The 23,531-nt window shown below is 36.7% G+C and overlaps 1 protein-coding gene across 2 annotated transcripts in view; it reads left to right on the forward strand.

Annotated features, from left to right (window-relative positions):
• DEUP1 (deuterosome assembly protein 1) overlaps nt 1-23,068 on the forward strand; it is a 142,955-nt gene extending 119,887 nt beyond the window's left edge. For both annotated transcript variants that reach the window (XM_037841451.1, XM_037841452.1), the window contains 2 exons: nt 3,147-3,261; nt 22,100-23,068. In XM_037841451.1, coding sequence (XP_037697379.1) covers nt 3,147-3,261; nt 22,100-22,276 — 292 coding nt within the window. In that variant the 3' untranslated portion in view covers nt 22,277-23,068. The remainder of the gene's footprint in view (nt 1-3,146; nt 3,262-22,099) is intronic.
• The last annotated feature ends 463 nt before the right edge of the window (nt 23,069-23,531 follow it).

The raw sequence follows: 23,531 nt of genomic DNA on the forward strand, positions 1-23,531 counted from the left end.
CATATCATGGCTAAAAAGGTAAGCTTCTTATTCAACTATTTTAGATAGGAAGAAGCTTTCAGGTAAAGGCATATGAAGATAGTGTTCTACATTGTTAAAGTCTGTAGTCTAATTTTTCGCCACTTCTTGCTTTTTAACTGAGAAGGATATGTGCAATACATTATTAAAATAACCTTGTATCCAATTTGAAGTATTTCAATTTTTGTTGTTGTTTCACTCCTCTTAGAAGCAATCTAAGAAGTTTTTAATACCCACCCATTTAAAATGTTGAGCATTTTAGGATATTCCAAAGGATTTGCTTTCCAATAAGGCAGTAATTCAGCACTTTTTGAAAATTTTGAGCGAGATGTAATTGAATTTGGTAAGGATGTACTGAAATTTGTTTTTAAACTTAGAATTTCGAGTTTAAGAATAATTTACAAGCTAATTTGGAGTAGTAGTATCCAGAGCTATTAATATATAACTAATTTTAATGACAAGTCAATTTTGTAATAAGTAGAGTTTTATCTCTATGTAAAGATATATTCCTGAAAGTGAATTTATGGTTTTAAAAGTTATATACTGGAAAGATTTTAGTAATCACAAGTATTAATCATTAAAATGGCTTCAGTTCTAGTTAATAAATTAAAAGTTTCTAATACTAAGAAACCACAAAGTCTGCAGGTTTGTCATAACCACTTACAGGATCCCTTGTCAAGAAGTAGTCAACTAGAAGCCAAAAATTAGTTAAGAAAAACATGTACCATGGTGTTGCTCATTAAGGAGCAAAACATAGCTGCATGAACAGTTCTAGACCAGGAAACAATGAGCAGTTCAATAGGATATGGAGCATCCTGGGAAAATGTTAAGTTAGCATACTTTGTGAAGGAATCTTGTCCCATGTAAGGACATTATCCTTTAGTCCAGGGGGACATGATTGGATGCACATGTCAGAAAACTCGGGAAACTGGAAGGTGGACTCAACTCCCGAGTGGGTCGAGTTCTGCTCTCCAACAAGGCACCAGCCCTGATCTGGCAAAACTAGGCAGAGACCCTGCAACAAGGCCTGTGGAAAAGCTAGTTGAACAGATCAAGTTGTGAAGGGATACTAAAAGCCTCCTGAAATAATTATTAAATTATAAGCTTTTAAACTGATAGACAGCATTTTATACAAGGTGGTTTTATGAAGTATTTAAATAGCTATGTTCTAGAATAAGAATCTGTCAGATATAAAGATGATTTAAAGCAAAAGTATTTTACTTCATAATCTAGTCTTTCCTTGCCATTGCTACATTTTATTGATTTTACAATAAAAAGAATGTTTCTATATAAATTTTAGTAATTAACACCATAAAACTGTACCCATATATCCAAAGCAAAATAGATAATTGAGAATACTGTTTAGCTAATTTAGGACAAATAATACTTTGCCTGAAATCTCTGTATAATTGAGATTACAGACAGATATGTATTTCTTGAATCACTTGGATAATTATCTTATTTTTCCACTGTGTTTGAAGTGTAGATAGTCACTTCACTCAAATTATAAGCAGATGTACTATGCAATTGTTATAACTCTATTTGAATTATGGGATGTTTCATCTTATTGTGCACATCATAAACCCTGTTATTTCAGTTTAATTTGCTGTTCTGTTTCCATGGTAATTATGGTTTGGGAGATTGGGTAAGAAAAAGATATATTTCAAGATAAGTAAAAATGGAAAACATGTTGTGTTTGTTTTAGTGTACTAATTTACAGATGCCTCACTTAATTTGTATTGCTATTTGTATGCATAGCTTTGCAAATGTTTGCATAATAAGAAACAAGTTGATATAGATAGATGGTCTTTGTATAAGAACAGAGGAAAATAATATGAATTTTTAGACTGTGTTAAATTAAAATGTAAAGGCTTTGAAAATGATTAATCAATACCTCTGGAGAATTTGAATTATTGGTTTAAATAAATAAAAATTTCTAATTGAAGGGATTTTATGTTTTCATGATCTTTGAATATTTTGATTAAACTTATACACTACTTTCATTAATTATTGTTCAGAAAGATATTTACTTAATCCCAAAAGCCCATTCTGTTAAGATCTGTTTGTGTAAAATTTTAGGTTTTTTTTTTAAATTTGTTTGTTAGATCAGCATTCCAAAATTTAAAATCTCAGCGGTGTGTATTCAGTCTCATCACTTACCCTATATTTTACTTGAGTAAGAAATTCTAATTCCCATTCTATGCCTTTCATCCAAATTGTGGAGTTTGAACTTAAAAAATAAAACAAAAAACAAAAATAAAAAAACCCCACTTGAGTCCAAAATCCAAAATCATTGTTTTCTAGCAATTTATTTTGATAAAAAAGTAAATGACTAGATAAACAATTTAACTTCTAAGTCTTGGTTTCCTCATTTGTGGATAATATCCACCTCATAGGTTTATTTATAAAATCAAATGAGTTTTAAAATAATAATAAACATAGTAACAATACCTAATCTTTATTAAATGCTTACTGTGTGCCAGGCATTTTGTCCCTAGTGTTTTAATGTATTAATCATTCAATCCTCACAAGAACCCTTTTTTATAAATGAGAAAATTAAAGTCAGAGAAATCATACAATTAATACATGAGGAGCTAGTAGATGATGTGGACTGAAAACATGTTGTAAATTATTAAACCCTATAGAAATTAGATTTATTATTTTACAAAGCCTTGTTCCAGCATCAAAAAAAGTATAATTCTGTTAAGAAAGCCAGTGAGGTTAAGTGTAATAGGGAATAAAAAAAAAGTATCTATTTAGAACTGTCAAGAGCAGCAAGCAGTGTTAGCTCTATCAAGATTTTTCTCAAACTTGTTTTATGTTGTGTAGTTAAATGACAAAGAGATACAGAAGTTAACACAGAGGGGGAAGTAATACAGGCAATACCAATAGCAGAATATTTTTTAACAATTACAGAGTTTTCAGCTTCATTGTTAATCATTCTGAGGCTTTTAAGGAAAGTGGAAACTGTTCATCAGGAACATTATTTTCAAAGAAATACCCAGGTTACAAGCCCAAACATTTTATTGTGTTTTTCTCCCAGTCCGACATCAGAGAAATTAAAGTCCTTAGCTACATAAACAAACATCTGTCCTTTGTAGCTACGACAATTATTCTCTCTCTTTTAGACTAAGCCAAGATTGTGAGCCAGCTTTAAGTGCAACATCTCCGTTGACACCTTTGATATTTCAAACCAAAGAAATGACAAGCCCTTTGGTTAGTGACGATGAAGTGTTCCCACTGGTAAGTTGCTGGCTGTGAGATTTTTTTTTCCTTTAAAGGGTGATTACCTTACTCTTCTCACTGATACTAATATACTGATGTACACAGTTGTTTTTTTTAAAAAAAGTGTCACTCCTTTAATAGGACTCCAAGATGGATCTGAGAGTCACCTGGCCTTACCTATCTACTGAGGGAAAAGAAATCTGTAACGTTTCATGAATGTTTCAGCCTATAATTATTAACCTCTGCTGCAGGCAGAATCACTGGTAAAGCTTTTAAAAATACAAGTACTTGGGATTCACCCCTAGACATTCCATGGGCCCTTGCATATTTTTATAGAGCTACAAGTCATCTTTCTTATTGACCCTGACACACGTAGAGAAATATGCGCAAATGTAAGTGGACAGCTTGATGAATTTACACAAGTGGAAGACACCAATACAATTGTCACCCAGGTCAATAAAGAAAACATGACCAATCTCAATAAAAATTAATTTAAAAAAAAAAGAAAAGAAAACATGACCATCACTCCAGAAGCCCTCCTGACACCTACTTCCAATCAGTACTTATACTCTGCTTACAATGTAACCACTATCCTGACTTTCAACATCATAAATGAATTTGCCTATTTATGAATTCTATATAAATGGAATCATACTGTAGTGTTCTTTTGTGTCCAGTTTTGTTTGCTCAACATAATGTTTGTGAGAGTCATCATCCATATTGTTTCAGATAGCTGTAGTTTATTCATTTCTCTATGTTATTCCATTATATATCAATACAACATACAATGATACTACCATTTATACATTCTACTGGTGATGGACATCTCAGTTATTTCCACTTTGGGGCTATTACAAATAATGCTGTTAAAAATATTCTTGTACCTTTCTTTTGGTGCACATAAATACATATTTCCACTGAGTGTATACCTAAAAGAGGAAATGCATAAGATATGCATAAGTTTAGCTGTAGTGGGTACCACCAAACTATTTTCCAAAGTGTTTGAGTCAATTAATAACACCAAAAAGGAGCGTATGAGCATGTTCCTCCTTCTATATTCTTTGCAACACTTGGTATTACTAGTCTTTTAAAATTTTAGCCATTCTGGTTGGGGTGTAGTAACATCTTATTATGGGTTTAATTTGCATTTCTCTGGTGAGTAATGAGGTTGAGAACCTTTTCATATGTTTATTGACCATTTTGATATTCTCCTTTGTAAAGTGCCTATTCAATTTCCTTGCCTAATATTCTTGGATTATCTTTATTCGTATTACTGATTTGTAGGAGTTCTTTATATATTCTGGATATTAGCACTTTTGTTGGTTATATATATTGCAAATATCTTCTGCCATGCTTATGTACTTCTTCACTTTCCTAATGGTATCTTTTAATGAAGAGAAATTCCTAATTTAAATACAGTTATGAATTTTTTCCTTTATGGTTAGTATGTTTTGGTGTCCTATTCAAAACATTTTTGACTGTGCCAAGGTTATAAAGATATTATCTGATGTTTTCTTCTAGAAGTGTTGGTTGGAATTGATTTTTATGCTGATGTGGTGTGGGAATCTCTGTCTTTTTTCCCATTTAGATATTCACTTGACCTGTACTATTTATTCCAGTCCTAGAGTTCGTTAGGATTTTCTCTTTTCACTGTCAAAATAACAACTCTTTGATTTCCTGCTTTCAAATCTTTATGCTTCTTTTTTCCCTCTTTTTCTAGCTTTATTGTACTAACTAGGACCTCCAGTAAATGTGGAGTAGAATGGTGTTGCCAGCATCTGTCTCTCATTCTCAGTCATGAAGGGAGAGCTTTCAAAAGATATTTTGTAGACTCTTTACAAAAGTGCCCTTCTATTCCTGGATTGTTAATGGTTTTTTCTGAATAAATATTGAACTTTATAAATATTTTTCTGCCTCTATTGAAATGATCATATAATTTTTCTCCTTTGCTCTGTTAATATGATTTATTTTGATTTTAGATTGTTAAACTAACCTTGCATTCCTGGAATAAGCCCCACTTGGTCGCTGGATTGGGTTGGTTAATATTTCGTTTAGAATTTTTGCTTTGTGTTCTTGAGAAAAATTAGCCTGTAATTTTCTTTTGTTGTTCTTGTCAGGTTTTAGTGTGAAGATTATGCTGACCTCATAAAACAGTCTGAGAAGTGTTGTTCACTTCAGTTTTTAAATTTTTCAGTTCTTGAATTTCTGTTGAAATTTTCAATCTTATAATTTAACTTCTTGAACATAATAATCACAGTTAATAAGTTTTTAAGATATGTAGATTTTTTTACCCTTACAAAATTAGTAGTACTATTTTCAGTTACCTTCACTTGTATATAAAGTATACAATGTAATTTTTTCAGTGCTTCTCCATGTATGCTAATATTGAATATGACATTGAAAAAACAGAAAATGTTTACACTGGAAGGAGTATCCCATATGTTCAGAAACAGCACATTTTTGCTTTTCTGGAATCTATCACTGTGATGGTTAGGTTCATGTGTCACCTTGGCCAGGTGATGGTATCCAGGTGTCTGGTCAAGCAAGCACTGGCCTGTTACTGCAAGGACATTTGCAGCTGGTTAATTAAAGGTTGGTTTATTAAACATCAGTCAGTTGGCTGCAGCTGTGACTGATGACATCAACGAAGGGCATGTCTTCAGCAATGAGGGAATTCAATCAGCTGGATTTACTCCAATCACTGAAGTCTTTTAAATGAGACAGACAGAGGACCTTCACTTCTTCCACTGACTAGCAAAGCATTTCCTGAGGAGTTCGTCAAAGTTGCCCATTTGTTGCCTGAGGAGTTCATCGAACACATTCACCGGAGTTGCCAGTTTGTTGCCTGAGGAGTTTATCGAACACCTTCATTGGAGTTACCAGTCTGCTGCCTGCCCTATGAAATTTGGACTCGTGTATCCCCACAGTTGCATGAGACACTTTTATAAAATCTTACATTTACAGATATCTCTTGTTGATTCTGTTTCCCTAGAGAACCCTAATACAATCACCATGTTTTAGTAGAGACTAGAATTGTGCTGTAAGCTGTTGTAGAAGGAGGAAAAGGCTTAAAACTATTAACTTTTGAAGTTTTAGAAATCTCTAAAGCCCTGAAATATCTTCCCTAAGAAAAGGGGGGCATAGTGTATGAGCATGCTCTTTTGTGTTCATCTCAACAGACAATTCCATAGCAGTATGGAATAAAACTCCATACCAGTAAGGAAAATCAAATAAACCTCCTCATTTAAGCTAACTAGAACCTCTAAGAGTACTTTGCAAATTCTGTACCAACAATGATCTTTGATCTTTAAGAACTCAAATAGGTAGGGCAAGATGGTGGCATAGGGAGGTGTGGAATTTAGTTAGTCCCCTAGAGCAACTAGTAAATAACCAGGAACAACTAGAAAATAGTCTGGAACAACTGACGGGGGGCATCCGTGACCGGATAACATCGTACACCAGTCTGGAATGGGTGAAATGGCTGAGATCGCAGCATACCACTGTAAGCAAAGCTGCAGAGCTGACACCCCTCTCCCACCAGCATGTGCAGGCTGAGTTGGAAAAATTCACTGTGGGAAAAAGAAGCAGTCCCTACTGGAAGCAAGGGAATGTAGCTCAACCAAGCTCCAAATGCAGTTTTAATTAACAAATTTGGACTACTGAATACATGCTATGAGCACAGATAAACCCAGAGCAAGCAGGAAAGGAACCCAGAGCTTTCTCCTGGAAGAGAGAAAGCAGGAATGATGGGGAAAAAAAAAATACGTAAATAAATAAAAACCGAGGCTTTTGGAGTTGGTTGACCTCAGAATACTGGAAGAGGGTTGTATCCCAAGAAAAGGGGCACACAGAACTGGGTAACAATTCTGGTTCTTGCCTGGTTAACTACAGGGCTGGACTGGCTCTGAAAAGGGGACTTCTTTTTTTCTTTTTATTTTCTCTCATTCTAAGTTGCTCGTAAGAGAAAGCCTCAGGCATTTTTTAATTCTCAGCACTGGCTCAGGCTAGGGTGGAGTTAATACAGTCAGAGAGTCAAAGGAAAAACTGAAGTATAGAAGCTAATTTCCTAAAGGGCTTATCTTCCCTAAGAAAGTGGGGGGTGGGGCCCAGCTCAAGTGGCTGCCCTCCCTCAGAGAACTCATACCCAGGGTCTGGGGGAAAAAAAACAGTAACAGCTTAAGCTTGGCTTCTGACACTCTCAGTCCCTGGCCAGGACAGGGTCCACTGAGAATTAAATGCACCACACCTCTTTATGCCACTGGGGAGCTGTGGGCTCACAAATGCCACCTGCTGAGCAGGATAGGAAAAGCACAGAGTCTAGGGGCCTCACAGGAAAGTCTCACAATCTGCTGCATCTCATCCTCAGGGAAACCTGACACTGATTATACCTTCCACCTGAGACCTGCACCCGTCTGGTCTGGGAAACTCTGATTGGGATAATCAAGGAAACCAGATGCCTAAAGAACAAAAAATCACAAATCACACTACAAAAAATAAAGATATGGACCAGTAAAGGAACAAACTTACACTTTAACTGAGATACAGGAATTGCAACAATTAATTATTAATCAAACAAATCTCCTAAATCAATTCAAAAATTAAATCAATTAGTTGAGTGAAGATATGGCAAAAGAGATGAAGGATGTAAAGAAGACATTGGGTGAACATAAAGAAGAACTCGGAAGTTTGAAACAATTGGCAGAACTTAAGGGAATGAAAGGTACAACACAAGAGATGAAAAACACAATAGAGACATACAACAGATTTGAAGAGGCAAAAGAAAAGATTCATGAACTGGAGGACAGGACATCTGAAATCATACACACAAAGGAACCCAGTATTCTTGAAGACAATTGTATGTATGAATGTATGTGTCATTGGTGTCTTAGAAGGAGAAGAGAAGGGAAAAGGGCAGAAGCAATAATAGAGCAATGAAAATATCTCATCTCTTAAGAAGGACATAAAATTACAGATCCAAGAAGCGCAGTGTATCCCGAACAGAATAGATCTGAGTAGACCGACTCCAAGACACTTAATAATCAGATTATCAAACGTCAAAGACAAAAAGAGAATTCTGAAAACAGCGAGAAAAAAGCAATCCATCACATATAAAGGAAGGTCAATAAGACTATGTGCAGATTTCTCAGTAGAAACTGTGTAGTGGTTCCACAGGAAACTAAGCATGGGGTTGCCACATGGTAGTCCAACTTGGTTATTGGGTATATACTTGGAAGAACTGAAAAGAGGGACACAAATGGTCATTTGTCCAGTGGGGTTTATGGTGTCAGCATTCACGATTTGGAGTGGATGGAGGTGGTCTAAGGGTACATTGACTGATAAATGGAATGGTGAACTGTGGTGCATACATACAATGGAATATTGACCTATACAAGAAGGAGTGAAGCTGTGAGGTGAAAGGACGTTGAGGATAGTATGTTGAGGGAAATAAACCAGAATGAAAAGAAAACATTATAATGCCTCACTAATATGGACTAACTGTAATGTGCAAACTCTGAGAATTGAGTCTGAGAGCATAGGTTATCAGAGGAAGGCTTATTGCAAAGGTTCCTAGATTGTAACTTCTTACAGCAGTTACATCTATTCCTGAGTTGTAATGGTTATTTCTAAATTCTGAGATGCTGAGCTCTTTGTGTATAACCTGGTCAGTCCCTGGAACTTTGGGTATCTATATGACACCTGAGACTCAGAGCAGAGTCTGGTAGCTATGGATGTCAGCATTACCACATACAGCAAATGTTAAGGAGCCTGAAAAAAGAGATCAAACTTCAATTAGAGACATGAACGAAACGGACTTGTTTAGGACAAAGTAAATCAGAGTAAAGGATAATGGAAGATACTGATGTTGTTTTTAAAACTTCAACTTCTGTGTGAGACCAAAGGAAGAGATGTTTATTAGGTGTAAAATCTATATTTTTTGTAACACAGTATATAATTTAACTTGTATGGTCAGTTTATTCAAACAACATAATTACATGGAACTTTGAATAGGGAGTGAAATCTGGTTGGTTTGTCCAGGTTAGTGTGAAGCCTCAATACATCCCAGAGTAATTTGGGCAGAATATAAAAACGTATTTGTAAAGCCCCCTTGAAGGACTGGGGGAAATTGTGGAAATATTGAATTTCCTCACCTGGGAAATTAATGATATTATCAAGCATTGGGGGCTACCAATAGTAGGCCAAGCCCTCAATCTTGGGACTTGCCCTTATGAAGTTTGTTACTGCAAAGGAGAGGCTAAGCCTATTCATAACTGTGCCTAAGACTCACCCCCAGAGAACCTCTTTTTTTGCCCACAAGTGGCCTCTCTCTCTAAGCCAACACTGCAGGTAAAACTCGCTGCTCTCCCCTCTAAGTGGGACATGACTCCCAGTGATGTAAATCTCCCTGGCAATGTGGGACATGACTCATGGGGATGAGCTTGGCTGTGGCATCATGGGATTCAGATAGCCTTGTTGGACCAAAAGGGGGAAGAGAAATGAAACAAAATAAAGTTTCAGTGGCTGAGAGATCTCAAATAGAGTCAAGAGGTCATACTAGAGGTTATTCTTATGCACTATATAGATAACCCTTTTTAGTTTTTAGTGTATTGGAATAGCTGGAAGGAAATACCTGAAACTGTTGAACTGCAACCCAGTATTCTTGAAGACAATTGTATAACTATACAGCTTACACTTGTGTGACCATGTGGTTGTGAAAACTTTTGGCTCCCACTCCCTTTATACAGTGTGTGGACAGATGAATATAAAAACGAGGACAAAAAGTAAATGAATAATAGGGAGGGTTGGGGATATGGGATGTTTTGGGTGTTCTTTTTCACTTTAACTTTTATTCTTATTCTTTTTTTGAGTGTAGTAATGAAAATGTTCAAAAATTGATTATGGTGATGAATGAGCAACTATATAATGGTTCTATGAACAATTGATTGTACGCCATAGACGATTGTATGGCATGTGAATATATCTTAATAAAATTGAATTTTTTAAATAAGCTAAATGTCTATAAGAGGGGGATATAAGGGAATGATATGGGATTCTTGGTGGTGGTGGTGGTGTCTGACCTTTTCATTTTATTTTATTTTTATTTTTCTTCTTTTATATTTTTATTCTTTTTTTTCTCCTTTTCTTCTTTGTTTGGAGAAGAAAAGGAAACATCCTCATATAGATTGTAGTGGTGAATGCATAATTATGTGATTATGCTAGGAATCATTGTTTACTTAAGAGGGAATTTATGGTGTATGAATAAACTGTTTAAAAAAATAAACAGAGGGATCAAAGTGCTGGAGAAAATATGGAGAGAGGGATGTACCTATCCTCTGTTGGTCAGGAGGTAGAACAGCACAGCCCATCTGAAGGGCAGTGTAGTGGTTCCACAGGAAGCTAGGCATGGGGTTGCCACATGGTCCTGAAACTCCGTTGTTGGGTATATACTTTGAAGAACTGAGGGCAGGGACATGAGTGGACATTGCACACTGGTGTTTATGGCAGCAGAATTCACGATTCGCCATGGATAGATGTGGCCTAAGGGCACATCGACTGATAAACGGAATGGTGAACTGTGGTGTACATACAACGGAATACTGAATGGCAGCAAGAAGAAATGAAGTTGTGAGGTTGCAACTAGGTGAATGGACCTTGAGGAAAGTATGTTGAGGGAAATAAGCCAGAATCAAAAAGACAAACATTATACTGCCTCACTAATATGGACTAACTATAATGTGCAAACTCTGAGAATTGAATCTGAGAGCATAGGTTATCAGGGAAAGGCTTATGTAATACAGCCTCCTAGATTGTAAGCTCTTACAGCAGTCATATCTATTCACGAGTTGTAACGGTTTTCTCTAAATTCTGAGATGGTAAGCTGTTTTTGTATAACCTGGTTGGGCCCTGGAACTTCAGGTATCTGTGTGACACCTGAAACTCAGAGCCAGAGTTCAGCAGCTCTGAATGTCAGCATTACCCCATACAGCAAATGTTAAAGAAGCTGAAAAAGAGATCAGACTTCTATTAGAAATATGAACAAAATGGACTTGATTAAAACTAAGGTAAACCAGACAAAAGGAAAAGGATGATACTGACTGTGTTTTAAAACCTCAACTTCTGTGTAAGACCAAAGGAAGAGATGTTTATTTGGTGGAATATCTATATTTTCTGTAGCATGCTATATAAGTTAACTTGAATGGTCAGTTTATTCAAATACTATAATTACATGGAACCTCGAACAGGGGGTGAGATCTGGTCAGTATGTACAGGTTAGTGTCAAACCCCGATACATCCCACAGTAATTTGGGCAGAGAATAAAAGTATTTGCAAAGCCCCTTTGATGGCCTGGGGAAAAATGTGGAAACATTAAACTACCCCACTTGGGGAATTCCTTATACTCTCACAAGCATTGGGGACTACCATTGTAGTAGGCCAAGTCCTCAATCTTGGAGCTTGCCCTTATGAAGCTTGTTACTGAAAAAGAGAGGCTAAGCCTACTTATAATTGTGCCTGAGTCACCCCCAGAGAACCTCTTTTGTTGCTCAGATGTGGCCTCTCTCTCTAAGCCCACTTGGCAGGTAAACTCATTCTCCTCCCCACCATGTGGGACATGACTCCCAGGGGTGTAAATCTCCCTGGCAACGTGGGACATGACTCCCAGGGATGAACCTGGACCCGGCATCATGGTAGTGAGAAAGTCTTCCTGACCAAAAGGGGGAAGAGAGAAATGAAACAAAATAAAGTTTCAGTGGCTGAAAGATTTCAAATGGAGATGACAGCCATTCTGGAAGTTATTCTTATATATTCTATAGATATCCCTTTTTAGTTTTTAGTGTAATTGGAATAGCTAGAAGGAAATACCTGAAACTGTTGAACTGTAACCCAGTAGCCTTCATTCTTTAAGGCAACTGTGTAGCTATATAGCTGTGTGACAGTGTGATTGTGAAAACCCTGTGGCTCCCACTCCCTTTATCCAGTTTATGGACAGACGGGTAGAAAAATGGGGACAAAAAGTAAATGAATAATATGGGGGAGGAGAGGTATGGGATGTTTTGGGTGTTCTTTTTTATTTTGATTTTGATTTTGTGGAGTAATGATAATGTTCAAAAATTGATTGTGGTGAAGAATGCACAACTCTGAGACTGTGAAAAACTGTATACTTTGAATGATTGTGTGATATGTTAATATATCTCAATAAAATTGCATTTACAAAAAAAAGAACTCAAACACATTCCAGTCAAGCAATAGGGAAAAAAAACTGATAAGCTGCTAAATGTTCCATTGTTTGAATATCAGAAGATTTTAGGATTTTAAGGTCATTCACATCTCTGCTCAAATATTACCTCATCAGAGAGCCCTGAGTACAACAGCACACCCCACTTCCTCACCATCCCTTTGTCCCTGCTTTGTGTTGTTTCATAGCTCTTCACATTTTGTTTGTTTGTTTGTTTGCCTCCCTCTTCCAGATTGTAAGCTCAGTGAAAGCAGGAACATTTTCTATTTTCATTTACTGTTGTAACCCCAACACCTAAAATAGTACCTGGCACTAGTAGACACATAAAAGGCATGTAAGAATATCATTGAATTAATTTATTGAACACTGGGTTTTCCTTTGAACTCTTAAACTCTATTGTACTCCTTTGAGGAGTTCCTAGCCCTCAGAGTCACCAGAACAGAAAATTCTCTACTGTTATGAATATGGGGAAACAATCTGTGATCAAGGCCTAGAAGTTCCCTGGTAGATTTACCCCATCCCAGATCACAATAGCTTCACCATGCCAAGGCCAAATGTAGACCAGGCTTCTTTGGGTACTTACTTGTTAACACCACTAAAGCAGCCATTGGTGCACATTTAGCTTGTCTGCCTCTTATACCTCACCTGGAGCAGTGTTCTCAATTCTAGCTGCACATTAGAATCACTAAGGGAACTTCAAAAAAAAAAAAAAAAAATACCATTACCCAAACCCCACAAAACCAGTGAAATCAAGAATTCCTGAGGATTGGACCCACACAACAATATACTGTAATACTCCCTAGTTGATTCTAATATGCATCTAGGGTTGAACACTAGTCTTCTGGGTCCTCCTGTTTCCACCCACTACTGCATCTTGACTTCCATACCAGTAATTCATCAAAACTGCTCCTACTAAGACCACTAGTTACCTCCTAGTTGCTAATTCTAATGCACACCTTTAAGTACTCATCTTTCTTAATTGATTTTTCTTGAAACTCTCATGTTCTCTGGCTTCCACAGTGCTATTCACTGATTCTCCTGTTTCCTTCCTGGTTACTCTTTTCCAGTCTGCCTCCAGAATTCTCCTCCTATTCCTATACCTGTCCCTTAAATATTAGTGTTTCATTTATTCATTCATTCATAAAATAAACATGTATTAAATACCCCTAAGTGTTAGGTCCTGTTCTAAGCACTTGGGTAACAGTGCAAATGGAGTGACTGCCCTAAAACAAGGCCTGGGGTCACAACATTAGTGGTCAATGGGAGTCTTCAGAGACAGGAGGAGAGCCTGAGGGTAACAAGGACGGGAGGAGTTGGTTCATTTGCAGAAACAAAGTCACTGAGAAGGTAAGAAGGAATAGGATCCACTGTATAAGTAGAAGAGTCTCTGAAACAGAAGGATAACATAAAATTAGGCTACAGATGCAGATGGAGGTACAGAGATGAGGCAGCTCCCATCTGAGTACCTTTGTTTTCTCCATGGAAGAAAGAGGCAGGGTCACAAGGTAACGAGTGAGAAGGTGAGCATGTTAGGGAGAAAGAGCAGAATGGGTAGGCAGTGTTAACTGACCATGTGGCATGTGCATCATGAATTCAAAGTGAAAGCTGTCCATGCAGTAATGTAGTTCCCCACCTGCCCCAGCATTCAGCTGCTCAGGGACAGGCATGGCCCGGGCAGATGGTTCAGTTTAATCATGGCTGGGTTTTGCCAGGTAACTAGGACAGATACAGGGTACAGGGAGGGATAAGCTGTGAATGGTTATAATGATGGACATGTAACACAAGCAGAGGTGGAAGGGAAGGGAAGGTATCAGGAAGATAATGAATAGTGAAAAGAAAATAGTTTAAATAAGGTAAAAAAAAGTGCTCAAGTAGGATTGCTAAACTAAGCAAGCTGGAAGGCTCAGAGTGTTGCTTAAAATCTCAATTAGTAAATAATGTAGTTATTACTGATGACTGTTCCAAGAACATGACCATAGGAGTGGGTAGCTGAAATGTGCTGCTACCCAGGTTTTATTTTTAAGCTTTTTTTTCTTCTTATTTTCTGTGCACCTCTTGGGTGACTTTAGTAAAATCCACAGCTTTAATTATCACTTCCAAATCTATATCTCTGACCAAGACCTATCTTCTGAGATGTGGACAGATATATCCCACTGTCTACTTGACAGAACATATGAATCTCAAGTCACCTCAAATTCATCATTATTCAAACTGAATGCATTTTCTTCATTCGTCTATTAATTTAAGAATTTTATTGCAAACACACTCTGCCAGAATCTGTGCTAGAATATGGAGAACCAAAATAAGTAACACCTTATTTACTTATTATGCTTCTTTTACTACTCTTTGCTTTGTTGGTAAATGACATCAATGTCACCCAGTCACTCTAATCTGAATCTGGGAAGTCTTCTGTCCGAGGTCAGGTTTCCTAGACACTGAGATGGGGATTCTTATGAAAGTGCTATATTGAGAGTCTTCTTAGGAGCTGAGTAAGGGAAGCAGGCTAAAGGAGGGGAGGAAAACTAAGTGAGGATGTGGTCTCAACTAGAGATGACTTTCAGCCTGGTATCACAGGGAATTTGGAATATGAATTGCACTACAGAATTGGTTTCCCCTGGAAGGAAGAAGACTGGCATTTTGTAGCCATGTGTCAATCAATCATTGGCCACTGGCTGCTTCAAAGGTGGGAAGAGGGCGGGAATGGCTGATGGGGTTAGCAACTTCCCAGATGAGGCAGGAGGCCCATTCAGCCTTGAACAGGTCTCCAGAGAAAGGGCCAGCTGTGAGCTGTTAGCAATCAATACCCACAACAGCTGCAGGACGGATGCACCAGCCTGGTGAAGGGGATCATTTTGGCGGTTCCTCAAAAGCTCAGTATATAGTCACCTTATGACCCGGCAATCCTGCTACTCATGATATACCCAGAGGATCTGAAAGCAGGGACTTGAACAGACATCTGCACACCAATGTTCATAGCGACATTATTCACAATTGCCAAAAGATGGAAACAACCCAAGTGTCCATCAACTGATAAATGCACAGACAAAACGTGGTATATACATACAATGGAATATTATTCAGCAGTAAGAAGGAATGAAGTCCTGATGCATGCAACAACATAGATGAACCTTGAGGACATTATGTTAAGTGAAACAAGTCAGTCACAAAAGCATAAATATTGTATGATCTCACTGATATGAATTAATTATAACATGTAAACTCATAGACATAAATGTAGAATACAGGTTACCAGGATTTAGAATGAGACTTAAGAATGGGGAGCAGTGGCTTAAGATGTGCAGAATGTTTAACTAGGTTGAACTTAAATGTTTGGAAATAGACAGAGGTAATGGTAGCACATTATTGTAAGAATAATTAACAATGCTGAGTGGCATGTAAAAGTGATGGAAAGGAGAAGTTTAGAGTCATGTATGTCACCAGAAGGAAAGCTGGAGGTTAAAACATGGAAATGTATAACAAAGTGAATCTTGTGGTAGACAATGTCTGGGATTAACTGTACAAATATTAAAAAGTTCTATGATGAACTAGAGGAAATGTATGAAATATTACAAGGAGTTAATAATAGAGGGGTAAGTGGGAAAAAATGTATCTATTGGAAACTATAGACTATAGTTAACTATAAAATCTTAATATTCTTTCATCAACAGTAAAAATGTACCACACTAATACTATGGGTCAATAATGGGGGGGAAGGATAAGGAATATGGGAGGATTTCAGTTTTCTTTTTTCTTTTTATTTTTTTCTGGAGCAATGAAAATGTTCTAAAATTGATTATAGGGCTGTATGCATAACTATGTGATGACACTGGGAGCCAGTGATTGTATACTTCGGATGGTTTGTATGGTGTTTTTAAATTGCATTTAAAAAAAAAAGGAAGAAAGAGCTAAAATCAAAGACCTAGCTGCACACCTGGAGTAACTAGAGAAAGATAAGCAAACTAATCCCAAAGCAAGCAGACAGAAAGAAACAGCAAAGATTAGAGCAGAAATAAATGAAATTAAGGACAAAAAAAGCACACACACACACACACACACACACACACACACACAAACAAAAAAACAAAAGAGAGAATCAATAAAAACAAAAGTTGGTTCCTTGAAAAGATCAACAAAATTGGCAAAAAAAAAGAAGAAGATGGAAATAAAATCAGAAATGAGAGGGGTGGCCATTACCACTTACCCAATAGAAATAAAAAAGATCAGAGAGGATGCTATGAACAACTGTATGCCATGAAATCAGACAACTTAGATGAAATGGAGAATTTCCTAGAAACACACAAACAATCTACACTGACTCTAGAAGAAATAAAGATTTCAACAGACAAATCCTAAGTAAAGAGATTAAATCAGTCATCAAAAACCTCCAAACAAAGAATAGTCCAGGAACATATACCTTCACAGGTGATTTCTACCATCATTCCAAGAAGAATTAATACCATTCTTGCTCAAACTCTTCCCAAAAATTGAAGAGGAGGGAACACTACATAACTTGTTCTATGAAGCCAACATCACCCTAATACCAACGACTGATAAAGATACTACAAGAAAAGAAAACTACAGATCAATCTCTCTTATGAATATAGATGCAAAACTCTTCAAAAAAATACTTATAAATTGAACCCAACAGCACATTCAGAGAATTATACACCATGATCATATGGGTTATATTCCAGGTATGTAAGGGTGTTTCAACACAAGAAAAACAATTAATGTAATACACCACCCTAACAAATTGAAGAGAGAAAACCGCATGATCATCTCAGTCGACACAGAAAAGGCTTTTGACAATATCCAGCACCCTCTCTTGATAAAAACACTTCAAAAGATAGGAATCGAAGGAAAATTCCTAAACGTGATAAAGGGCATATATGAAAAAACCACAGCTAGCATCATATTAAATGGTGAAAGACTGAAAGCTTTCCCTCTAAGATCTAGAACAAGACAAGGATGCCCATTGTCACCACTGTTATTCAACATTGTGACAGAAGTTGTAGCTAAAACAATTTGGCAAGAAACAGAAATAAAAGGCATCCAAATCAGAAAGGAAGGAGTAAAATTTTCACTATTTACAGATAATGTGATCCTATATTTAGAAAGTCCTGAAAAACCTACGGTAAAGCTACTAGAGCTAACAAATGAGTTCAGCAAAATGGCAAGATACAAATTCAACATACAAAAATCAGTAGTGTCTCTATACCCTAGTAATGAGCTACCCAAGGAGGAAATAAGAAAAACATTTCATTTACAATGTCAACAAAAAGAGTAAAATATCTAGGAATAAACTTAACCAAGGATGTAAAGGACCTCGTTCTGGTTTGCTAATGCTGCCGTTATGCAAAATACCAGAAATGGATTGGCTTTTATAAAGGAGGTTTATTTGGTTACAAAGTTACAGTCTGAAGGCCATGAAAATATCCAAATTAAGGCATCAACACAAGTATACTTTTACCAAAGTAAGGCCATTGGTGTCCGTAAAACCTCTGTTAGCTGGGAAGGTGCATGGCTGGTGTCTGCTTGCTCCTAGGTTGCGTTTCAAAATGGCTTTCTCCCAGGACATTTCTCTCTAGGTATCTGGGGGAGGGGGGGGTGTTCTCTTAGTTTCTCCCAGGCAAACTCTGGACTAGCAAAAGTCTTCTTTCAATGGCCATCTCCAAAATGTCTCTCTTAGCTGCAGCTCCAAAATGTCACTCGTAGCTGCTCTCCAAAATGTCACTCTTAATGCTCTGAGGTCCTTCTGTTTGTGAGCTTTTTTATAGGGCTCTGAGGATTAAATCAAGACCCACACTGTATGGGCAGATCCATATCTCCATGGAAACAATCAAATGTTTCACTCACAGTTGATTGGGTCCCATCTCCATAGAAACACTCAAAGGATTCCAACCTAATCAACACTAATATGTCTGCCCCCACAAGACTGCATTAAAGAACATGGCATTTTGGGGGACATAATACATCTAAACTGGCAGATCTATATTCAGAAAACTACAAAAACACTGCTAAAATAAATCAAAGAAGACCTAAATAAATGGAAAGACATTCCATGTTCATGGATTGGAAAGCTAAATGTTGTTAAGGTGCCAATTCTACCCAAATTGATTTACAGATTCAATGCAATACCAATCAAAATTCCAACAGCCTACTTTGAAGAAATGGAAAAGCCAATTATCAAATTTATTTGGAAGGGTAAGGGGCCCCAAATAGCCAAAAACATCTTGAAAAAGAAGAATGGAGTGTTATCATGCTTCCTGACTTTAAAGCATATTATGAAGCTACAGTGGTCAAAACAGCATGGTGCTGGCATAAAAACAGACATATTTATCAATGGAATCAAACTGAGAGTTCAGAAATAGACCCTCATATCTATGGTCAATTGATTTTTGATAAGGTTGCCAAGTCCACTCAATTGGGACAGAATAGTCTTCACTGTGCTGGGAGAACTGGGTATCTATATTCAAAAGAATGAAAGCAGAACCCTACCTCACAACTTATACAAAAATTAACTCAAAATGGATCAGAAGCTAAGTACCATAAAAGTCCTAGAAGAAAATGTAGAAAGCATCTTCAAGATCTTGTAGGCAGTGGTGTCTTAGACCTAAAACAAAGTCCAAGCAACAAAAGTAAAAATAGATAAATGGGACCTTCTCAAAATTGAATACCTTTGTGTTTCAAAGGCCTTTGTCAAGAAAGTAAAAAGGCAGCCTACTCAATGGGAACAAATATTTGGAAACCATATATCTGATAAGGGTTTAATATCCAGAATATATATACAAATCCTACAACTCAATAATAAAAAAGATAAACAACCCAATTAAAAAATGGGCAAGAGACATGAACAGACATTTTTCCAAAGAGGAAATACAGATAGCTAAAAAACACATGAAAAGACGCTCAACATCACTAGCTATTAGGGAAATGTAAACCAAAACCACAGTGACATATCATTTCACATCTACTAGAATGGCCACTATTAAACAGACAGGAAACTAAAGTATTGGAGAGGATGTGGAGAAATATGAACACTTATTCTGGTGCCATTCTTATGCTGGTGGGACTGTAAATGGTACAGCCACTGTGGAAGACAGTTTGGTAGTTCCTCAGGAAGGTAAGTATATAATTGCCATATGTCCAGCAATCCTGCTACTAGGTGTACACCAGAAGAACTGAAAGAGATGTTCATAGCGGCATTACTCACAATTGCCAAAGGGAAACAACCAAAGTGTTCATCGACTGATGAATGAATAAACAAAATGTGGTTTATACATATGATGGAAATTATTCAGCTGTAAGAAGGAATGAAATCCTGATGCATGCAATAACATGAATGAACCTGGAAGGCATTAGGTTGAGTGAAATAAGCCAGAGACAAAAGGGTAAATATGGTATGATCTCATTAATGTGACCTAAATATAATAAGCAAATTCACGGAATTAATGTCTAGAATTCAGGTTTCCAAGAAATAGAATGCAGGTAGAGAATGGGAAGCTGATGCTTAATTTATGCAGAATTTTTAAATAAGTTTGACTGTAAATGTTTGGAAATGGATAGAAGTGGTGGTAACGCATTATTGTATGTGTCAATAACGGTGCTGAATCGTATGTCTGATGGTGGTAGACGGGAATTTTAAGGTCATATATAGCACTAGAAGGAAAGCTAGAGGATGAAACCAGGGACTGTCTAACATAGTGAACCCTGCTGTGGATGATGAAGGTGGTTAATAGTACAAATACAGGAGTGTTCTTCTATGAATTAGAACAAATGGGCATTAATAATAGGGTGGTATATAGGGAAAAATGCACCTAATGCAAACTAGGGACTAGAGTTAACAGTGATATCTTAATGCTCTACCATCAGTTGTAGCAAAGATACCACACCAAAGCTAAGTGTCAATAATAAGGGGTATAAGTGGCATTGACTTTTTCTTTTTGGAGGTATGAAAATGTTCTAACATTGATTGTGGTGATGTAAGCACAGCACTGTGATTATACTGAGAGTCATTGATTGTACACTTTGAATGGATTGGATGGTATGTGAATACAGTTGTGTTGGGAAAAAAAAAACACAACAGCCTCTGTGTCACCGTATAAATGGGTCAGATGAGTACCACTGAGTGTGGAATATGCTGCCTCTAAAACCTGAAGAGGCCTATCGAGTTTTGTGCTTCTCTCATAGTTACAGGAACCAGAAAGTGCATTAATTTGTGCTTTACTTAGGAGGGGATGTCCTGACATATCCCATACTACTTGACCCTTAAAAACTTCACCAGTATATCAAGCCCCTGAATCTTCATAGTGTTTATCTCTCACCCTCTGGAGTGCATGTGTCTTTCCAAGGCCTCCTACATACTTGCATTTCTTGCTCATTGGGTCTTATTAACATATTAGTGATAATATATGATGTTCTGTGTTACAGTGTTTGGGATGTCCACATGGCCCAGGCCCCATCAGAATTTACTGTGACAGCTGAATTAACATAACCCTGGGGCAAAACAGTGGCTGTCTACTGACTGTCGTCCATCCCATGTGAATGCTAACTGCTTCTGATCTTCCTCCTTATTGGACATTAAAAGAATTCATTTGCAAGATCAACAACAGCATGCCACCTACTCAACACTGTAATAATCTACTCTAATAAAGATACTGTATCTGACACAGCAGCTGTAGTTGAGGCCACTACTTGGCTGTCATCTGCCATGATCCATACAGGTTTTGCCAGGGTCAGACTAGTGAACCGTATCCCCCTATTACAAGATTTACTGGTATACAGATTGCTGACTCTTAAAACACTTTATAAAGTCCCATTTTTCCTATCAAAACAACAACAAAAATGAAGAACCCAGGGACCAAGAACTGGAAAATTAAAGTACAGAAGTCCCCAATTTATTTTTAAAAAGTCATTTAAATATTTTAGTTTTGGAATGAAGCTCTGTAAAATTACCTATTTGCCTGTTATTCCTCAGCCACAGATTTTGTTTTTTTCTAAATAAGCACTAAACAGGTCACAAACAGTTAAATCATATTTCCGTATCACCATGAGGGTGGCACTGCGGCTCCCATCATGGGGACTTTCTCAACTATGACAGGAGGAGGAAGATACTGCCAGCCTTGTAGCCGTCCCTGCCAGGGAGCCATTTTTACCGCAGAGACATACCAGGCAGTCAGCCCTCACCTGCTGACTCAGCATCAGTTAGCCCCCACGTAGAGCCAGTCCTCAATTTTTTTTCCTATATAAATCTTTCTTTGCCAAACACCACTACAGTAACTTTTACTTTAGCTTTTTGTCATTGCCTATTTTCAGAGGAGAATCGCTGTCTTTGTACATTAGTGGGATATGTTTCAGGCAGGTTCCATGATTATGTTGTCCCTGCACACTATAAAATTCATTTCTAGAGCTTTTTAATATAATGTTGTTGTGACAGTTCAGTTCCTCGGAGGTTTCATTAGCAGTGACTGCATTACACTGGTAGAGGGGGGTCAGTGCAAGATGTATTATTTCATTAGGAGTTGCAGTGTTTGACAATGTCAGGGATGAAGCAGGCCTGGAAATAATGAAGATTAAGAAAGGATTTGTATTCCTCATTTAACTTTCCTTTTGTTCTTTCTTTAGTCTCCCCCAGAGATACCCTTTCCAGCTTCTTTGGCTGCACAGCATTTCCTTCTGGAGGAAGAGAAGCGAGCAAAAGAACTTGAAAAACTTCTAAATACACATATTGATGAACTGCAAAGACATACAGAATTTACTCTTAATAAATACACCAAGCTAAAACAAAATAGACACATATGAGCTTTTAAACTTTTTTATTTGATTTCCCCAACCCAAGAAAAAAAAGCTCTGGCAAAATATTTACAAAGCCGACTAATGAAACTGAGAAATTTTCTTCTGTTTTCTTGAGTAAATCATTGCTGTAAGGCAGCTGGAAAATAGTAAGTATTTTGTTCTGTAAAGCTGTTTGTATTTCTGAATTAACATACTAAACTGTTCTGCTGTAGAGTTACTATAAAATAAACATGACTACTCCAAAACAGATTTTTTTTTCAGTGTAAGGAATATTTTGGACTTAAATATGCTGTTTTTTTTCCCACTTGAATCATGTATACTAAAAACCCATTTCCTCTGTAAGAACACAAAATGAGGATAAGGGAAGTATGTATTCCAAAAATAAATGAATCGAGTGCAGCTCAGTTGTACTATGTTTGAAAACTCAAGGATTTTAAAAAATCAAAAATATTATTTAAGTACTTTGGAGTATATAAATATTCCATAATTTCTTTTAGAAAACATACAGCTTTACTCTTTCTGCATTCACCTTTCTAATGTCTCTGTTTTTAACATAATAAAGGACATGGAATGTGCTATTTACACACTTAAAACATGTGCCAAAGATAAATGCTTTCCTATTAGCACTAATTATGACATGGACATGAACAAGAAATATAAAGCATTATTGTTGCTACATTCTCCTTTGTAATCATCCTTTGTTTTTTACTACGATAAAGGACATGAAAATTCTGTGGACTTAAAACATAAATGCCAAATCTGTATACAATTGGTAATAGCATGGTAATGAAAAATAAAATTCAAGTTACAAATATACAGCCATGATAATCCAATACTCTTTCTTTAATAATGATCTTTGGATAAGAATTTTCAGTTTGAAAATATATATATATATATAAAATATACACAGATATATGTATCAAAAAAGACTATGAAAAAATCTCTACATAATTATTCAAGGTAAGTTCTATGCACATAGTTTTCTTTTTCTCTATAAAGAAACTAAATCTCAACATACTGAAAGACAAGTCAAGATACCTTTAGACAACAAGTATCATTTTCATGTGAAAAATGCAGAGCACTGTTCACTTGAGATGACACTACCACATGTATTTGTATAGCTCTTGGTATTTGCAAAGAATCTCCTCATAGCTTTATTCATTCAAATTCACTACAAGCCTCTGAAGTCAGAGGACTGGTATTCTTATTCTTGGGAATCAGAGATGTTCAGAAATTTACTAGAATCATGGTAAGCAAGAAA

This window comes from Choloepus didactylus, chromosome 6 (genome assembly GCF_015220235.1).
Source record: "Choloepus didactylus isolate mChoDid1 chromosome 6, mChoDid1.pri, whole genome shotgun sequence".
NCBI lineage: Eukaryota > Metazoa > Chordata > Mammalia > Pilosa > Megalonychidae > Choloepus > Choloepus didactylus.